Consider the following 20,883-nt stretch of genomic DNA (forward strand, 5'->3'; position numbering starts at 1 on the left):
CTTACCCCAAGATTCGTATATAGACATGGGTCAAAAATTACCACCCCCATAAATCGGTCAAATTTTATCCGATTTTCACGAAGTTTGGCTTTTTCTTCATGGTTTTTCCTCTAGATTAATCTGGCATTCAAATCTGAACATCGATTTTTTAGTCGAAATTTATGTCCAAATCTTACCCCAAGATTCGTATATAGACATGGGTCAAAAATTACCACCCCCATAAATCGGTCAAATTTTATCCGATTTTCACGAAGTTTGGCTTTTTCTTCATGGTTTTTCCTCTAGATTAATCTGGCATTCAAATCTGAACATCGATTTTTTAGTCGAAATTTATGTCCAAATCTTACCCCAAGATTCGTATATAGACATGGGTCAAAAATTACCACCCCCATAACTCGGTCAAATTTTATCCGATTTTCATGAAGTTTGGCTTTTTCTTCATGGTTTTCCCTCTAGATTAATCTGGCATTCAAATCTGAACATCGATTTTTTAGTCGAAATTTATGTCCAAATCTTACCCCAAGATTCGTATATAGACATGGGTCAAAAATTACCACCCCCATAACTCGGTCAAATTTTATCCGATTTTAATGAGGTTTGGCTTTTTCTTCATGGTTTTCCCTCTAGATTAATCTGGCATTCAAATCTTAACATCGATTTTTTAGTCGAAATTTATGTCCAAATCTTACCCCATGATTCGTATATAGACATGGGTCTTACCCCAAGATTCGTATATAGACATGGGTCAAAAATTACCACCCCCATATCTCGGCCAAATCTCATCCGAATTTTACGAAGTTTGGCTTTTTCTTCATGGTTTTCCCTCTAGATTAATGTGGCATTCAAATCTGAACATCGATTTTTTAGTCGAAATTCATGTCCAAATCTTACCCCAAGATTCGTATATAGACATGGGTTAAAATTTACCACCCGCATATCTCGGCCAAATCTCATCCGATTTTCACGAGGTTTGGCTTTTTCTTCATGGTTTTCCCTCTAGATTAATCTGGCATTCAAATCTGAACACCGATTTTTAGTCGAAATTCATGTCCAAATCTTACCCCAAGATTCGTATATAAGTAGACATGGGTCAAAAATTACCACCCCCATAACTCGGTCAAATTTTATCCGATTTTCACGAAGTTTGGCTTTTTCTTCATGGTTTTCCCTCTAGATTAATCTGGCATTCAAATCTGAACATCGATTTTTAGTCGAAATTCATGTCCAAATCTTACCCCAAGATTCGTATATAGACATGGGTCAAAATGTACCACCCCCATATCTCGGCCAAATCTCATCCGATTTTTACGAAGTTTGGCTTTTTCTTCATGGTTTTCCCTCTAGATTAATCTGGCATTCAAATCTGAACACCGATTTTTTAGTCGAAATTTATGCCCAAATCTTACCCCAAGATTCGTATATAAGTAGACATGGGTCAAAAATTACCACCCCCATAACTCGGTCAAATTTTATCCGATTTTCACGAAGTTTGGCTTTTTCTTCATTGTTTTCCCTCTTGATTAATCCGGCATTCAAATCTGAACATCGATTTTTTAGTCGAAATTCATGTCCAAATCTTACCCCAAGATTCGTATATAGACATGGGTTAAAATTTACCACCCGCATATCTCGGCCAAATCTCATCCGATTTTCACGAGGTTTGGCTTTTTCTTAATGGTTTTCCCTCTTGATTAATCTGGCATTCAAATCTTAAAATCGATTTTTTAGTCGAAATTTATGTCCAAATCTTACCCCAAGATTCGTATATAGACATGGGTCAAAAATTACCACCCCCATAACTCGGTCAAATTTTATCCGATTTTCACGAAGTTTGGCTTTTTCTTCATGGTTTTCCCTCTAGATTAATCTGGCATTCAAATCTAAACATCGATTTTTTAGTCGAAATTTATGTCCAAATCTTACCCCAAGATTCGTATATAAGTAGACATGGGTCAAAAATTACCACCCCCATAACTCGGTCAAATTTTATCCGATTTTCACGAAGTTTGGCTTTTTCTTCATTGTTTTCCCTCTTGATTAATCCGGCATTCAAATCTGAACATCGATTTTTTAGTCGAAATTCATGTCCAAATCTTACCGCAAGATTCGTATATAGACATGGGTTAAAATTTACCACCCGCATATCTCGGCCAAATCTCATCCGATTTTCACGAGGTTTGGCTTTTTCTTAATGGTTTTCCCTCTTGATTAATCTGGCATTCAAATCTTAAAATCGATTTTTTAGTCGAAATTTATGTCCAAATCTTACCCCAAGATTCGTATATAGACATGGGTCAAAAATTACCACCCCCATAACTCGGTCAAATTTTATCCGATTTTCACGAAGTTTGGCTTTTTCTTCATGGTTTTCCCTCTAGATTAATCTGGCATTCAAATCTAAACATCGATTTTTTAGTCGAAATTTATGTCCAAATCTTACCCCAAGATTCGTATATAGACATGGGTCAAGACGGACATGACTAGATCGACTCGGCTATTGAAGCTGATCAAGAATATATATACTTTATGGGGTCGGAGATGCTTCCTTCTGCCTGTTACATACATTTGGATTTTGCACAAATACAATATACCCTTGTACCCATTTTTAATGGGTTCAGGGTATAAAAAATATAAAAAATTTATAATAATTTAATTGTGAACCTACTTAAGAAAAGTTTTATCACGGTTTATCACTAAACTTCTCCTTAATTATTTAAATATCTTAAATATCATACTAAACTCTTATACCTCTAAATTTGACAAAAACTGATTTGGTTTTTCACTTACCCCCGCTCGCATGAAGTTCATTCAAGTTTCGGTGTTGGCGCTTTCTGCATTCATGATTTGCTTTTCTAGCCGTTTTCCCGCCAACAATTTGCCTGCCATTTGCCATTTGAACTTTTTAATTTTGTCGTTTTGATGGCTGCGTTTTATGATGCCGTTGCCTTTATTTCTAACTGCCCCCCTACCCCTCCCCGTCACCCTCTCCCTGCCCCTCTCTCAGCTGCTGCTCGTAGACGTTTCCGTTCGCTCGTGGTTTTTGTCTTAATGATAAACTCTGGGGTTTTCTGTGTTTAAATTCCCTTCAGCAGCGTCCTTTGTTGAGACTTGGCCAAAGCTGTGCCATAAAAAAAATAAATAAAAATAAAAATAAAACCAGTGAATAGAAAATAGCAGCTGGAAGCCCGATGAGAAAATCGTCTCATAAATTGGCTATATGATGAATCTAATAAAACCGAAAACTCAAACTGAAGCCCAGACTGAGACTGCGACTGATACTGAGTCATAGACACAGCGAGGGTTGCAGTCTGCAGTCGGTAACAAAAGAAATGGAAAATTTTGATTGTTCCCATGACATAAAATGCATTTTCATGCAATTAATGTGCCTAAAAACCCAAAAATGACTTAAGCAAATCAAAAGAATTGCGTTGCAGCAGAGGCAGATTGGGATTGAGATTGAGACGCGCGCGTTGCATGCACAAAATGAAAATGAAAATTAAACAAAAGGCAGAGTTGTCTTCGGCAAGCCGACGATCTATTACCCTTGCGGACAGACGGCAATGCATGATATATTCGATTCGATATAAAATCAATTAGTATCTCAATGTTTCTTTCAAGGCTGCAAAATCCTTTTAGAACGGAACCGTTTTTGTTTTGCTCTTTTTGTCTATCCAAAACGTTTTTACCCAGGATTTTAGATGCTAAGCCGAACCTAAGCTATAATTTTTAAAAAAATGAATTTGCTGTTGTAAAATATTTCTCATAACTTTTTCAATAAATATGAAAAAGTCATGAATTTTAATCTATAAAAATATGTTAATTTTGATATTATTATAAATGGATTTTATTTATGATAAATTGATTAATTAATTAACCTGAACGGAACCAGAAAAATCATTTGATCGATTTTGCTCAAATGATTCTTCACAGTTATATGATATATCTGTGCGATATTACTAAGTTTTTGCCCAAATGTTGAGAGCATAAAAACTTAATTTGTGATTTTTATTATATATTATATATTATTTGCTGGATATATAATATTATAAATGATATACTATTCCGATTCGTCCGACTTGTATAGCCTGCAAAAAATATAGGGTATACATTTTCAGCAAGGCTCTCGCGAATCGGTTAATGATCTAGAATATATATAAGCATTATGGATACGAATATGTTTCTTAAGTGCATAACACATTTTGTGGCTAAATCATGTTACCGTATGAAAGTGTATAAAAACATGTTGAAAGATCTTTCAAGGTGTCAAAATTAAAACAAACTCCAATCAGCCAAGAAGGCGGCGTAGGAGTCGGAGCTGATGTATTTGTGGATGCAACTGTTGCCGCTGCCGCTTTCATTTCTGCTGCTGCTGCTGCTGCTGCTGATGATGGCTTTGGAGTTGCCTTTGATCTTGTGCAATGTTTTTAGCTGGCCAAAGTTGTGTGTCTGTTTGGCAGCGGATTGAGGAAGTTGCATCAAAGACAAATACTGCCACACACACACACACACGTACGCACACATGTGGCATGCAGCATTGGGGACCTTGAAGTTCTGGCGGACCTTGAGGCGCTCTCCACGCACACATCAAAGAGATCAAAGCGGGCGGCCGGGCGTCTTGGTGGGGAGTTCGGCGAGCCGCCGCATTTGCCACACGCAGTTAACAGTTAAATTGCAGTCACATCCTGTTAAACGGTTTAACCTATAAAAGAAAAAAATAGAATAAATGGAAAGAAAAGCGCAAACCTCGGCTCTTGCTGCTTGGCCAGGCAACTGGCAACTGGCAACTGGCAACTGTTGCTTTGTCGGCACTTGGCACTTGGGGCAGGCTCCAGCACCTGGCTGAGCTTTGATGTTGCGCCTGTTGCGGTTGCTGTTGACATAATTGGAGTTTGGGCTGCCACGTTCTTATGTTTGTTGCCTGGTTGTTGTCTGGTTGTTTTGTCGTTTCGTTGTCACGGCTTGGCACTCACTTAGCGGTACTTTAAGAGGCCCGCACATAATTTGCGCAAATTGGCGACAAGAGTCAAGACGCGCCGCCGCATTCGGCGGATCTTTAAGCCTAATTGTTGCTTAAAGTGTTAGTACCCTCACTCGCATGTGGCACCCCTCATGCCCACTTGTGTGTAGGTGTTAATGTGCATTTCTCTGCAGGGTGTGTGGCATTTGGGGCGTGGCCGAGACTTGTCTGCAGATCGATATAAATTGGCAATTTGACCCTGAAAATGCAGACCCCGGCGACAATGGAAATGACGACAACAACTGGCGGCGGCGGCGGCGACACAAAGCAAACCAACTGACAATCAGACAACAAAACAACAATTATGGAAATGAAGAAAACACAGGGGCGAGAACAGAGTTAAGATGAGAAAACCAGATGCCGCCACAATATCGAAAAACATAAAAATAAAGTCCAACATGTTTGGTATTTTAATTCAATTTGGTGTCTTGTCGGAGAAAGATGAAATGGATAACAGCCATTGATTACAACTCTGAGATAGTTCTGAAAGGATTCTGCTTAGTCAACAAGCAGTCAATATCTTAATAATTTGAATGGGATAAAACAAAAAGTTCGTGAATCAGCAGAATGGACAGACTACATGCTACCATTATTATACAAATTGAACATCTGTTTCGAGAGCAGTTACCCAGCCAAGCAGACCCCTTCCAGCGATCATCTGCTTGCGCTTAAACCACTTGAGAATTATAAGCACAAATAGTGGGAAAATCAAATATGTTTATTTATATGTGTGCTGTTTGTCTATTTGTTTTTCTTTTGGCCTCCTTTTCTCTCTAATATGGCTATTACTTAAAATAAATCAGTGAACTTGAAGGGCACCTTCTTTCGGGAAAATATAACTCAGGCATAAGGCATAAGCTTTATGATACTCCAAATATATAGACATATTCTTCCAAACAGCTCCTTAAGATATCTAATAAGCAATCGGTGAAATTGTATGTACCATATGGTATCATATGGTCCCCATATAATAATCAGCATTAAATTTAGTTTATGATGAAGACTTCTCTCCCTTCTTTCTGTAGCATACACTTTGATATTCTATCGATATTATTTCTATGGATTTTATTAGTATTTTTTTTCTTTTACCCATTCGTTATCTAATGTATCAACAAATATTTATATATACTTAGTAACGTATCCATGCACAGATTCACAATCCCACACCCACTTGAACACTCTCGCGCAGCACAAGTGCCGACTGCAGCATGAATATGCACTTCACAAGACAATCTTCCCCTTTATTCCCCAGCTCGTACTCCCTATGCCTGATTGGCTTAGGCGAAATTCAAGAGCACAACTTTTGCTATGATAGGCGCCACATGATCAAGAACCAGAACCAGACCAGACCGAAAAGCGCGAGACAAGTGATGGAAATGGACCTTGAGGCTGCAACACAAGCATGAAAATGCCACTCACTTTTCCCCTCTCACCAACCCGCTCTCTTTCCCTTCTCTCAGTCTCTGTCCCGTAGACGCTGATTGACAAATGCAGTGAAGCGTCCGCTGTCGGAACGCGCGCGCGTGTTGATGGATGGACACGAGCATGGACGAGTTGCCTTTGCCGTGCTGCTGTTGGTTGTTCCCGGCGAATCACGCCCCAAATTAACTGAAATTAACACGCGTTTAATGTCAGGCAAGCAGCTCACCTGCCACCCGCATCGCAACGACTGTGTCTCCGACTCCAACGATTCCCATTGCTGTGGCTACCCGTTCCCATTCACATTCCCATTTCGGTTCCCATTGCCTAATGGGGAACTGAGGGATCGTGCCGGGTCTTGTGTTTACTTAATGACGTTTATGTGTCTTGTGTGTCATTTGTCGGCATATCTGAGCTGTCATAAAGCGATTTGATTAAAGCGAAAACGCCGCCGTGCGACTCCCAAAGCCAACCAGCTGACACTGCGGCCTGGACGAGACCTCTTTTCCAATTAAAATGCAGTCGGGGAGTCGCAATCGCTGCTCTCCTCGTCCTGCTCCGCCAGCTACGTGCCAAAACATTTATTTTCGGAAATCGAAAAAAATCGGGGGGAGTCCACAAGAGCGTGCAGCAGCGTGGTGCCCAGAAAGTGAGAGTAAGTCAGAGCAAAGTAAAAGAGAGAAAACTAAGGTATAAACACATCGAATTTGAATACTCTTTCCTTAAAATGGTTGATTCTTTCTTTCTTTCTATTGCTTTTGAAAACTCAGGTATATTTAACTGGGTCAAGTTACTTTCGAGTTTTAGAAATTGCATATTTCTCGACGTAAATATATAGATTTCAACTAATTTTGGAAGCTAGCAAATTCTTATCTTCTCTCTCTCTCTCTCTCTCTCTCTCTCTCTCTCTCTCTCTCTCTCTCTCTCTCTCTCTCTCTAGCGAATCTTCGAATATTGCAAAACAAGCTCATTAGCAATAATTTATTGCGTAATGAACGATGATCGCTGCGGGTCTTGAACTCGTGATCTTTTGTTCAGTAGATTGCCTGCGAGTAGGTCCATCGATTGCTACCTGTATTTTTTTTATTAGCTTGAACTGCTGGCATATAAATATTTTGAATGTCATAGACTTTGCACTAGCTGATGTTGCTCAAAGCAAGTGTATATTGCCATGCAGAGGTTTGAAAAATAAAAAAGGAAAAGTGCCAAACGTCGGCGGCACAAATTCTTTGTAATTAGTATTAAAATGTTTTCCGCTACATTTTCACTTGATTTTCTGCTGCCATTCGCAGTCCCTGTGCCTGTGCCTGTGCCTGTCCCTGTGCCTGCACCAGGCCCCAACACAGTTCGAGTTGGAGGCCTCAGTCAGTTAGTCAGTTAGTCAATTTGTCTATGTGGCCCGAGGGCTTCACTATCCGTTTGGCTCTGGCTTCTGCTCCGCCTCCGTCTCCGTCGCCGTCTCTGTCTCTGTCTCTGTCTCTGCCCCCTATATGTATCTCTGACCTGGGCCTGTGGCTGTAGCTGTGGCAGTGGCTGCTTCGCGCATGATTGAAGGCAACATGTGTTTCGGAAATTATGCAAAATTGCCTGCTGACTGTTCGACTGGGCTGGCCAGTAGATGCGCACAACATAAATGTGCCTGCATACAGCTGGCCCCACTGCTGCCGCCTCATGCCACATGCCACATGCGGCAAGCGACTTCCACTCTTGCCATTGGCTGCAGCTTTGCTTCGGCAGCGTTTGCATATTTCGCTGCTCATTATCATTTGTTTAGTGGCCGGCGCAGTTCATTTCATAAACAATTAATAATGCTTAAGCGCATCTTGGCGTTGACAGGCGCAGCAAATATGCCGAGCCACCTACCAGAGTCAACTATGTGGCCATACTCCTCAGTCGCTCCCCGTCTCTCTCTCTCTCTTTCTCTCTCTGATCTGACTGCCTCTAGCCAAATTGGATTGCATTTTTCGGTTGTTTGCCCATTTGTTTGGCTTAAATTTGTTGGAGTGTCGAAATGCGGCATACAACAAACGGAAGTTGCCAACGGACTGGTAGATGCCAGCCCATTCTCACAGCTGTGTCGAACACTCAATGCTGAGTTATGAACTTATGATATTTGGACAAGCGTAATGCGGAAGCATCCGACAGATCTCGCTAATTGGCGTGACATTCTACAAGTGAAGATTAGTTAAACAGAGAACTAGCAGAGTTTGTAAATAAGAAAATGAAAATTCATAAGTTATTCGAAAATGTAACCAATCAAGCTAGTTAATTAAAAAGCCATGAAGCGATAATTTCTGGAGACACCTAAATAAATTTAAAATTCCAACCAATTACGAAATGCCAGTAACCCGATCTTATGTACTTTTAAGTGTTGGTAAACTTTTTTTAAATAAGTAGCATAGTTCGATTGATTCGATAGGCGATTGTCGTCATATCGATATATTGATAGATAAATTTTATATGTAAATTAGGTTAGAGATTTTGTATGAAAAATAATTTGTAAATGTGTATTTACATTAAATCATTAAAATAACACTTTCACAAATATTCATTACTTTGATTGTCTGAAAAACAGAAAATACGCACAAAAACTATCGATAAATGCAATCACAATCGATTGTCCAACACACGGACAAAATGTAACAGCTACAAATCTTAGACTTGAATACTTTCAAAATGATCATATTTGGCCAATATTTATCATTTGGAGACAGTTCTGAATGCCCTTAAATATCAACATCAGAAACATATTTTAATGTGTTGAAAAACTTTTTCTAAAAGACAATCTAAGTACAAGATAGTTTGTGGGATTTAAAGATGTGGAAAAAAAGAAATCAAAGAGTATACTTAATTTGAGTTTAGTATTTTTGTAGTAATATGCTATATATTCCATTTAATGGCCTCCGATTTTTCTAGAATGGCCTAGATTTCGAGATCGTAAACATTTGTTCAAGCTTTCTTCCTTCGTTCGCTCAAATAATTTATTTAAAGCCGTTTTACTTGAAATCATAAGCCAGCTTTTATGAAATTCCAAATCGGCTTTTCCAATGCAGGGGAATGTGAACTCTGCTATAAATAGATTTACTTTTATGTTTTACAGGAATTTTAATTACGTTCACGTTCGACCGACTCCGAATTCAACCCACACAGATGCTTTATATGTAAATCCAAACAGACAACGCACTGATAAATAATATTGCACAAGTATTTATAAATATACTTGCAACATCTACAGTATCTACAGTTGATGCCCCTCGATGAGTGTTTTTATGAAGCGCTAAAGCCATAATTAATATGCGTTAAATTTTAACTAGAAGTTAACAGAACTTTTTATCCACCTGGCATTGAAGTTTTCCACTGTTTACAAAGCTCTTAAATTTAATGCTATGATATAGGGTTATTTTCATATCGGAACTGCTGCGAGTAGCTGCAGTTGAGAGTCTTTAACTAATTAGCTAATAATCTGATTTGTAAACCCAACAAAACAAGTGAGTATTGTGTGTGTGTGTGTGTGTGTGTATGTGTTTGTAAGTGGCAGCAGCCTAGCTATGCAACATGAACTTGTTTTATCACCTCGGCAGCAGCAACATCATCAGCAGCAACAGCAACAGCCACAGCAGCAACATCAACTTGTCTGATTGAATGTGCGCTTGGCAGCATTTGATTTGTTTAGAAAATAAAGCACTCAAACTCTCTACCACACTCACACATCAGCTGGGTGTGTGTGTGTGTATCTATGTGGCGCCAAGTTGGCCCCAATTTGTGGGGGGCGGGACAGCAGGCATTTGCCTAATTAGCACTCAATGAGCAACTGAAGAGCTGTCGAGCCATTTTTTCGCTCGTCCGTTCGCTCAACTTGCAACAGCTGCCACAAGTACTCGAACTCATACTCGTACTCGTACTCGTATTCATAGCGAGTATTCATACTATCAACGACTACTCGATGCCAGCTGACAAGGCCAGCATTTGCGAGGGTTGCTTTTAGAAATCTTATGCGTGCTACGTGACCCTCCATTAATACATCATTGCTTCCCATGCTCCCAATCGGCTGCTGCTGATGTATTGGGAATGGAGTGTGCGATGATGACTCCCTCTCTTACCTATTTCCCGTGCTCCACGCCCTTCCCCCTCTGACCGTAGCGTGCCTGGGCTGTGCGATATGCCGCTTAGCTTTTGGGTTCGCCTTTATTTTTGGGTGCGTTTCGCATTTTCGTCATGGTCATAAAAACGCATTTTATGCGAAACGCATTTTGGCCTTCTTATCGCTGGCCCATACAACGTAGTCGTACTTTTTATGAACGCAAATAAAAGTGCGCTTAAAATACTTACATACCTCCCCCCACACCTATACACACACACACACACAAAAGCACACCTCCCCCCGCCGTAGACGTGCCCCGCCCAGCCCTGTCAATGGGCACACATAAACCCAGCAGCAAAAGTTTTAATGTTGATTGCGTTTTGCGTTAACGTTAATGCTGATGCTGTTGCTGATGCTGATGCTGATGTTTAATTTTAATGCGTCTCTCAGCGCCTCTCTCGTAGGTTCTGGACTGAGCCAAGTGACCGTAAGACCAGCCTTAGCCCAGGGAAAATTAATCATTAATTGCCGCGGCTCATGTTAAAAAGAAAATGCGTCGAGAAAATTAATTTAAATGTGTGCGCTGTCAATTTTGATGAGTTTCTGTGTGGAGCAGAAGAGCGGGTGGCGGGTGGCGTTGTCGGGGGCGGGTGAAGAAAATTCCAAATTCCAGCAGTTAAATTTAATTGCCAATGCTTGTAAAAGCGCAGCCACAGCCGGGCCAAGAAAATGTTATGACATTTCTATAAATATGCGCGGCAAACACGAAGCGCAAGAAATGTCAAGTGGAAACCGTCAGAGAAGGTCTCTCATAAATAACTGAAATGCCTCGACAATATTAAATCACAACAAAATTAGAAGGCATGGGGCAGGAGTATCAACAGCAGCAGCAGCAGCAGCAGCAACAGACTCTGGTTATTGTAGATCTGAAAGAAACTTCCTCATTCAGAAATTACCTGATAAATTTTACGTTGAAGAGGCTGCGGCCTCTGCCGACGCCAGCAACAGCGCGCAACATTACCAGTCGGGCATGGGGCGTGGCAGGGCAACAAATAGTTGTAAAACGCACTGGCGAGCCACAGAATTATAGGAAAGAATATAATGGCAGACGAAATGTGGTAGCTGGAAAAGAAATGCAGACAAATTGCCGGAATGCTGCTGAAGCAGAAACAAATACGACTACGCGGCAACAGCAACAGCAGCAACAACAAGCGCAACAACAATGGCTAATATTAGCTGAAAAATAGTTTGGCAATGTATTCAATGCAACAGCAACACCAACACCAACAGCGAGCAACAACAAGCAGCCAAAACAAAGCGGAAACGTTGCTGCAACCAAAGGGCAAGCCCATTGCCACGTGAAGAGTGAGCTGCAATACATAATGAAACTAATTGCTGGCATTTTGAAGAAGTTTAAGGCTGTCAAATTGCAAACAACTAAATGGCATAAAGAAAACCCCGCTATGATATCTTGAGTGTCAAATCAAGCGAAATTGTTGCTGAAAGCAGCAACAATCAAGCAGTTGCTGTTGTATGCAAATGATTTTGCTGTTGCCCAGAAGCGTTAGCGGACAGAATGGGCGGATTAGACTAGGTTAAATGTTGGCTTTTAGCCAAAACTATAGGACTTTGAAAATGTAAAAGTAACTGTAATAATAGTTAAATTAAAGCCAATGTTGCCGCTGTTAAGAGCAATATTGCTGCTGGGGAAAAGGGCGAACAACGACAACATTTTAAGTATTTTCCCATATTTAAGCGTCTGACATATGAGAAACAAAGTTGCAAGCTTAATCACATAACATCTAGACTTCATGTTGCAGCTAAACGCCAGCAACATGGCTATAAATTAATTGAAAACTAATAATGAAAATTGTAACTTAATATACGATAAAGCTCTAAACAAAATAAGTGTCAATGACATCGCACAATAGTTGCTGCTGTTGGCAGCAGTTGCTGTTGGAAGCAGTTGCTGCTGCTGCTGTTGCTGGCAATTACAATTCAATTTTTATGCATCTCACGGGCAGCGCACAATGAAAATGAAGCTGTCAAATACATGAAAATCCAATAAAAAGCATAACAGCCAAGCGAATTTATGCAGCACAAACAAAACGTTGCTGATGACACAAGCAGCGGGTGACCAGCAACAGCAGCAGCAACAGTAACTACAGCAGCTGCAGCAGTTGCAGCTTGTTCGACGCGGAGGCGTGGCAAATGAGCTACGGTAATGGCGTTAAATGCACACGCAGGCAGGCAGGCTGCCTGCCAGGCAGCAGTGGTCGCATTAAATTTACTCGCCAGATGCGCCGCTGTTAGCAGCAATTGCAGCACGGCAGCAACAGCAGCAGCAGCAACATCATCAGCAAGCTGAGGGCAGGAAGGAAGCGCCCAAGATGCGTTGGCAAGGTGTGAAGTGTACAAATACCGTGTGAGGGTTGCAGGGCGAAATATGTCGTAAAGATTTTTATTGCATTTTTATGGCTCACACGCAGCAGCAACATGAGCAACAACAGCAGCAGCAGCAGCAGTAGCAGCAGCAACAACAGCAACATGGCATTTTTGGCTGTGCCAGCTTAATGATAAACTTTAACGTTGCTTGCATTTTGGATTTGTTTGCCGCAAGAAGCGTTTCGAGTAAATAAACGACGAGGTTGCAACCACAGCAGCAACAGCAACAACAACAACAGCCGTAAAAATGCTTAAAAATCAAAATATATCCACACAAGAACAAAAACAAAAACAAAGTATTGAGCATTAGAAAAGTGCGCAAGTACTGAAGCGACCCTCGTTCCCCTAACCAAATGTCTGCCCGTCTGCCTGGGTGGGCATAAATTCATTGCCGTTGCCGATGTTGCTGCTGTCGTTGCCGTTGCTGTTGCTGCTGCGCAGTGGATGCTGCTGGCGTTGCCGGGTTTTAATCATTTGCCGGAGCTTTTATTAAAAATTTGGCAGAAGCAGCGACGTCATTTTATTGTCTACTTACTGTTCAACCAAATCCCATGCACAAATTTTATGAGCCAGCCCATAAAAATGCCTTAACGCAGCCGCCTCCACCCTCCGCGCGTGCTTTTGCCAACTCTCAAGGGGCACATTTGTTGTTGCTGTTGGGAAAGGAGAGTTGGGCGAGCAGCAGCTGACAATGTTTACGGTTACAACTGTTTGTCGTCGTTGCTTGATGCCAAAATTGATGACCATAATCTTGAGCGCAGCTACTCTGGACGCTGGCAAGGATGCGCTTTTTATGATGAAGCGCCGCTGCAGCAGCAACAACAACAGAAGAGGCAAACAACCAACGGCTACTGATGCTGCCCCCAACCGCTGCAACATTATTCATGGGCTGCGGCTTGTTGGGGTTGCGGGGGGTAAAACGACTATGAGCGGCAGCATATTTTATGTTTTAACGCTGTCGAAATCGGGCAACAACAACAACATCAGCAACAACAACAAACAACAACAGCACCAGCTCATACATCAGCATTTAGCAGCAACAACCGCCCTCATAAACGTGGGGTTGTTGCTGCCAGCGGAGGTGGGTCTTGGCGGGGGCTGGTCGAAGGGGCGGGGGCGTAACAAAGGCAGACGTTTGTCTTGCGGTTTCGCGCTTGCAATTTTTTGGCCTGTCAGCGACTGTTGCTGTTATTGTTGCTGCTGCTGTTGTTGCTGGTGGCTTGCAATTTAACAGCTTAAGCGCATATTTACAGCGCATTTTGGAAGTGTTTTGCTGTGTCGCAAAACTGGCCCATAAAACACTGAAATCTGTGCACTCAAAAGGGGGGCACAGGAACCAGAGCACCCTGAGACTGTGCCCAGACAAAAGGTAGCCAAGGGAGCGAACGTCAGTTGGGGACGCCGAAAGCCGAAAGCTGCTCTTAAGCTGCTTGGGGGATTGGCGAAACAGATGGCCAAGCCGTTGATATATTGGCAAATGCTTTCACAATGAGCCACAGAATTCGAGCTGGCAATTAGCGTAACGGGAGCACCAAATGACTCAAATTAAAAATATACTTAAGTACATTGAATCACAATTCCGGAGGAGTAAAAATATCAATACTAAAACGACAGGCTTTTAAATTACACTTAAGCCTTTGGCAAGATGCAAAAGTTGTCTTACAAAAAGATAAAACAAAGAAAACAGAATTTCAGTGTTTCTGGCGACAGGTTGCGCTTAAAGCGGTTGGGAATTATTGGCTACAATGTTGCTAGCTTAAATTATTTATTTTGCCTTTTATAGAGCAAAATTTGTATTATAAAATCTTTATGTAGATATATGGAAGGGATTTTTCATCGTATAAATTAGTTAATGCAGACATGTTTCTTCTTCTCTTTTAATATCTTAAAGCTGAATGATGGTAAATATTAATTTAATGTCACAAGTTAACATATATAAAATATTAGAGAAGATAAAAGAATCGCAATAAAAATTAAAATATAATATTCCAAGAAATGTGTGGCCCGCTGCGTATTCATTAACAATTAAGAATGTTATAGTCTATTGAAAACATTTTATTGTACGATTATTTCCACTCTATAAAACCCCAATCGGCTGTCCTTAAGCATTAATGGCTATAAAACTTTGAATTGGAAAAGCCATGACAGAAGTTTGCTGGCTCATTAGCCTCCATTCCAATTAATGGGTGCTGCATTGCCAATAGACTGGCATCAATTAAAGCAAGCCAAGCAAAACTGTAGGGCATATGTCGCATAGAACTCTGTCCATTCAGACTCTGTCAACCCGACCCGACTTTGTATATGTTGTGCTCGTATGTGGCATGTCTTGGTGTCTGTCTGCCCAAGTCAAAGTGAATGCGCCTTGGAGGCATTTGCCGCAGTTGCCTCATTTGCCGTTTGCCCATTTACAAAACAATGCGATTAAGTTTCAATTTTCAATTTTCGCATTTGCAATTTGCAATTTGCAATATATGGCCAGTGCGTTGATTGCACTTGCCAATTGGCTGCAAATGCATTTTAATTGAAATTTTGCGTTCAAATTATGTGACAGGCAATGGCCAAAGAAAACAAACAATCGCCACGCCGGAGACGTTGCCCGAGCCGAACCGCATCCAGCCACAGATCGGCAGCTCGTGCAGCGTTTTATAAATAAAGTGCAGCGCGGCGCTGTAGTCGGCATCGACTAAGGGGCTATCAGCTGCATTTATGTTTTGGCAATAAAATGCATATGGTAAAAAGTCCATTAAAAAAGAAAAGAAAGAGCGATGGACAGAGAAAGAGAGGCAGCGCATCTCGGTTCACAGCCAGTTCATATGCTTATGCTACTTTAAAAAAGATTTTATGTTCCTGCCTCGATTTCAATTTCGAACTACTTTCAAATCGCTTTCTGATGTTGCTGCAGCAGTTGCTGCTGTTGCTTCTGTTGCTGCTGCTGCACATTTGCTATGCTCTTTGGCTGCTGCTGCGGCGACTTAAACTGTAAGTCCATAAAATGCTTCTGCCGCAGCACAAAGGGATTTTTGTGTGTGTGCATGTGTGTGTTAAATATTTTACGTTTCTGAAAATTTGATGAATCTGTACAAATGCGAAGCACTCAAAGCAGCAGCAGCACCAGTAGCCACAGCAACTGCGACTAAAAGAAGTAAATAAAAGTTCAAGGGACCGACCTTATTATACCCTCCATTTAAATAAAATACCTTTTGTCATACATACATACATACACACATACACACATACATACATACATACATACATACATACATACATACATACATACATACATACATACATGCATACATACACACATACAAACATACATATATACATACATACATACATACATACATACATACATACATGCATACATACATACATACATACATACATACATACATACATACATACATACATGCATACCTACATACCTACATACCTACATACCTACATACCTACATACCTACATACGCCTCCTGCTCCTCCTCCTGGGCCTCCGCCCTGCTCCTCCGGCTCCTCGGCTTCCAGCGTTGAAGCCGCCTGCGCCTAATTCATAGGTGAAGCCTGCAAGCCATACATACACACACGCACACACACACAAGCTCACACATACACACACATTCGCACGAACATAGCACATAGCCATAAAAAAGTTAATATATTTCAAATTGTCTACTGCTTGCCATTTTCGCGTATGTTTCTCTACTTACAAAATCCTTACAACTTTAACTACACCCCTTGCAATTATTGGTTGAGTACAGGGTATGCCATCGACAACAACTAGGCACAACTTCAATGCCGTTGTCGTCAGTCAGTCAGCGCACGAGGAAAATATCCATCAACACTTTTGTTTTATAGCCGCTCGCCCCTTTCTCCCTCTTTCTCACTCTCTTTCTCTCTCTGTCTCTCTGTCTCTGTCTCGCCCTTGCCATGTTTGCTGGCACACATCCGTACGTCTGTCTGCCTATCAATTTGTTGTTTGGCCTGCCTAGCAACAACAACAAAAACAACAACAACAACAACTCTTTACAGTTTGTTTTGCTCTGTGGCCGTTTTAATAGCTTTCAACTACTTTGTATCTCAAAGATACAAATTGCTGGCAGCTAAATTTGTGAAATTAAAGTGCACACCAAGTCGCAGAGACTCGGCTCCTGCTCTTGCTCTGTCACACTCTGCCACGCCCACCTGCATAGCTAATTGTATTTCATTTCGCATGTAAACGTTTTGTCAAAAGGATTAAAAGACACGCCCCACCCACACACACACACACTCACACACATCGAAGCTGAGCTGGTAATTCCACATGTTCCATGCCATAAGGCGACACACATTAACCAGCTTGAAGTGGGTAACACGAGGGGGGGAGGGAGTGGGTCGTGCGGGTAGCTTCTCATGTGTGGGCTTTGACTAATGCGCTTTGCATTGCACTTGCAGCACACACCAACAACAACAGCAACAACAACAACAAGAACAACAATGGGTAAGCTTACATCACGACTTACATGAGCTTTAAGCTGTAATTGAAGACTGTCCATTGTTGTTGTTGTTACAGCAATTGTTGTTGCTGCAATTGATAAAAATTGATAGAAGTTAACATATATCCATACATTAAACTCATCTAGCTAAGGAGTAAATAAATACTAAATATATTTGAATTTTCATTACTTTTCGAATTTGCCTTCTCTTAGCACTTGGTGATTTTGGATTTTTCCGCCACAGCTCCTTGCGTTCCTTTAATTTATTTTATTTTAATTAAAAAGAGTAAAATAACAAAACAAGAAAAATAAGAAAGTAAGGATATCTTCGGCATGCCGAGTTTGTAATACCCTTGTGGACATTTGTGTGAATGGTGAAGCATGAAAAGATCTTGGAAAACAGAATAATATAATAATATTATAATATAATATTACGAAATGAGTTATTAGGCCGATATAGACAGGTATATGTAATAATAAAAATTAGTGCAATCTTGAGAAGGCCTGGAAAGCACATAGGCATCACAGTCTTAATAATAAATGCCGGTGCTAGTCAGATATAAAAGAACTTAATTTTCTACCGATGTTAGATTATAATCTAGTAGACCGAACCGGACTCTGCAACACAATCCAATCCTATTTATTTAACAAACATTATCATTTTTGTTGACCGTTAATTTCTTACCCAATATCTTCTGTTAAGAATTTCTATTTCCTACTTCCATTCCTATTTATTGAATAAAAATTATCAAATTATTTGTCGACTGTTAATGTGTTCCCTATATTACCATATTACCATATTATATAGCATTCCATTCAGCGATAATTTAGCGCTATATTCGACGTCACATCTGTAGTTCATGATCACATTCATCTCTGCATATTTTCCAATTATATTATATCTAAATGTTTTTGGCAATCCTCCATACTTATTCATGTGCTACCTATAAAGAACATTGCTCTTAGATCGTACATCAAACATTTTATGATCAACGTTTCAGTAGCTCGAACAGCTATTTGCTGAATACTTGAATAAGAACACAATGAAAATCGATTTTGTTATAAGTATGTTTGCAAGTGCTCCAAAATAAGTACTCTATTTTTATATAGTACGTTAATAAATATAGTTTTGATTGAACAATTTCGGCCGGAGCAAAAGTTTGAATATTCTTGGCCATTGTAACGACTTGTATGAAGTACAATGTGCAAATAATAATACCATATTTTTTTATTTATTTATGCAATAATTAAATCTATTATTAAGGTAGCCCGTAATAGAATTGTTGAGCCAAATAGTTAGAAAATCTCTAGCAGACCGAAATTGTTTGAGGTATCCCAACTAGACAGAACGAACCCAAGCATCTTTTGGGCCAATTGGCTGACGGGAATAATAATTTAATCAAATCGAAAACTACGTCAAATATCGAAATAAAACAGCGGGAGATAAATAGATAAAAATTCGCTGCAAAACAAACGGAATGCCGCGTGGAGCGAAGTCGAACAAGTTGTAAACAATTGAAGGCACTTGATTAATTAATTAATTGCTAAAATCTGGCCAAATTAATTTCGCATTAGAAACGCGCGCGATTTTTCCCACACGCAACAACAAAATTATGAACAGGCAAAAGTTTAAATCAAAATGAACAGTAGAGCGCGGGGGGGACGGGGGTGTGGCATGCGGCATACAAATGGTTATGGGTCGAGGCTATAGGTAAGTGTGTGCGTGTGTGTGTGCCCCGAGGCGGCGACGCAGACGGAAATAGGCAAGAAATGCTGAGATCGTTACTCATACGCCAATTTACGGTGCACTTAAGTTTTATGAGAATTTAAGATTTCCTGCAAATAACAAAATCAGAGAGCGAGCGAGATAGAGCGAGAGAGAGTGAGAGAGGGGGGGGGAGGGAGTCAGGCAGAGAGTGAGAGAGAGAGAGAGTCAAAGCTGGACAGGAAGTGCGGCGGCTTTATATTAACGGCGGCATTATTACACGCATATAGAAGAAGACCCAAATAAATAAAAGTTTTTATAAGCTCTGAAGAAACTCTTTTGGGCAATTCTTAGAAACTGCTGATAAGCAAAAGTTGCTGTTACACCAAAACCAACGACAATTACAAGAATGGGCGTGTTTTGGCTTATCAGCTGGGAGTATTCTCTTCAATGCTGCACTGAATTATTCCATAACATATTTAATTGGTTGTTTTTATTGATTTCTGTTGAAATTGAAAGTTTTGTCGCTATTTACACAACTTTATTGCTGAAATTTCACTTGCAGCTACAAATTTCAAATAAAAACGTTTACTTTGCTAGCGCGACAAAAAGTTAGCTGCACGAACACAAGACAAATTCGCCGCGAACTGGTGTGCACGCTTAGCCCAGACACAGACCAGGCGAACGAAACTAGCAAATGAACTTAACGAAACTTTGCTGTGTGCGCAGAGGTGTGTGCTCTAGCGCTGACGCAAACCTTCATACTGTTTAACGAAACGCCAAACGAATTAACTTTTTGATAAAAATAATTCAATGCTTAAAATTTTAAAAACTAATTTTAAAAGTTAATGGCAATGATTTAATTGATTTTCCATTTTACAGCGAACATTTCATTTCGGAGCACACAGTCATGGCCGTTTTCACATCGCAGGGTCAGGTGGGCGGACCCTGCCGTTATATGCCTGCCACACGGCGGCAGAATCATCAGTGCCGCAAGGAGACCGGTCTGCCCGGCGCGCTGAGCGAGGCACGACGCTTGGCCACCACCCACTGCGAGGATCAGTTCCGTTACGATCGCTGGAACTGTTCCGTCGAGACGCGCGGCAAGCGTAACATATTCAAGAAGCTCTACAAGGAGACGGCATTTGTGCACGCCCTAACGGCAGCCGCTATGACCCATTCGATAGCCCGAGCGTGCGCCGAGGGCCAGATGACCAAGTGCACCTGCGGGCCGCGCAAACAGAATCGTCCGGATCAGGACTTTCAATGGGGCGGCTGCAACGATAATCTTAAGCATGGCAAGCGGCTTACGCGCAACTTTCTCGAATTGCACACCAGCGATGGAGACGAGGTTACCGAAATATTGCGACATGACTCTGAGGTGGGTGCCGATAAGCCTATACCAAGCATATACCAAGTGGTTAACTTGCCTCTCTCTCTCTCTCTAAAACAGGTTGGCATCGAGGCCGTCTCCACGCTGATGAAGGACAAGTGCAAGTGCCACGGCGTCTCCGGCTCCTGCTCGACGAAGACCTGCTGGAAGAAGATGGCTGATTTCAATTCTACGGCCACGCTGTTGCGCCAGAAGTATAACCAGGCCATACGCAAGCCCACCAACCAGCGCAACCCGCGCCAGACCACGGCGAGTCGCTTGAAAAAACCAAAACAGCGACGTAAGAAAGTAAGTTCCATGCCACAGTGCTCTACTCTAAGCAAGATATTCAAACTTAACGAATCGTTGAGCAAC

At 41.1% G+C, this 20,883-nt stretch overlaps 1 protein-coding gene across 4 annotated transcripts in view; it reads left to right on the forward strand.

The window, feature by feature from the left end:
* Positions 1 to 20,883, forward strand: part of LOC115760178 (protein Wnt-4) — a 36,401-nt gene that overhangs the window by 14,681 nt on the left and 837 nt on the right. For all 4 annotated transcript variants that reach the window (XM_030701402.1, XM_030701403.1, XM_030701404.1 and 1 more), the window contains 2 exons: positions 20,019 to 20,517; positions 20,590 to 20,817. In XM_030701402.1, the coding sequence (XP_030557262.1) occupies positions 20,019 to 20,517; positions 20,590 to 20,817 (727 nt within the window). The remainder of the gene's footprint in view (positions 1 to 20,018; positions 20,518 to 20,589; positions 20,818 to 20,883) is intronic.

This window comes from Drosophila novamexicana, unplaced genomic scaffold (assembly GCF_003285875.2).
Source record: "Drosophila novamexicana strain 15010-1031.04,08,12 unplaced genomic scaffold, DnovRS2.1 tig00000387-arrow-pilon, whole genome shotgun sequence".
NCBI lineage: Eukaryota > Metazoa > Arthropoda > Insecta > Diptera > Drosophilidae > Drosophila > Drosophila novamexicana.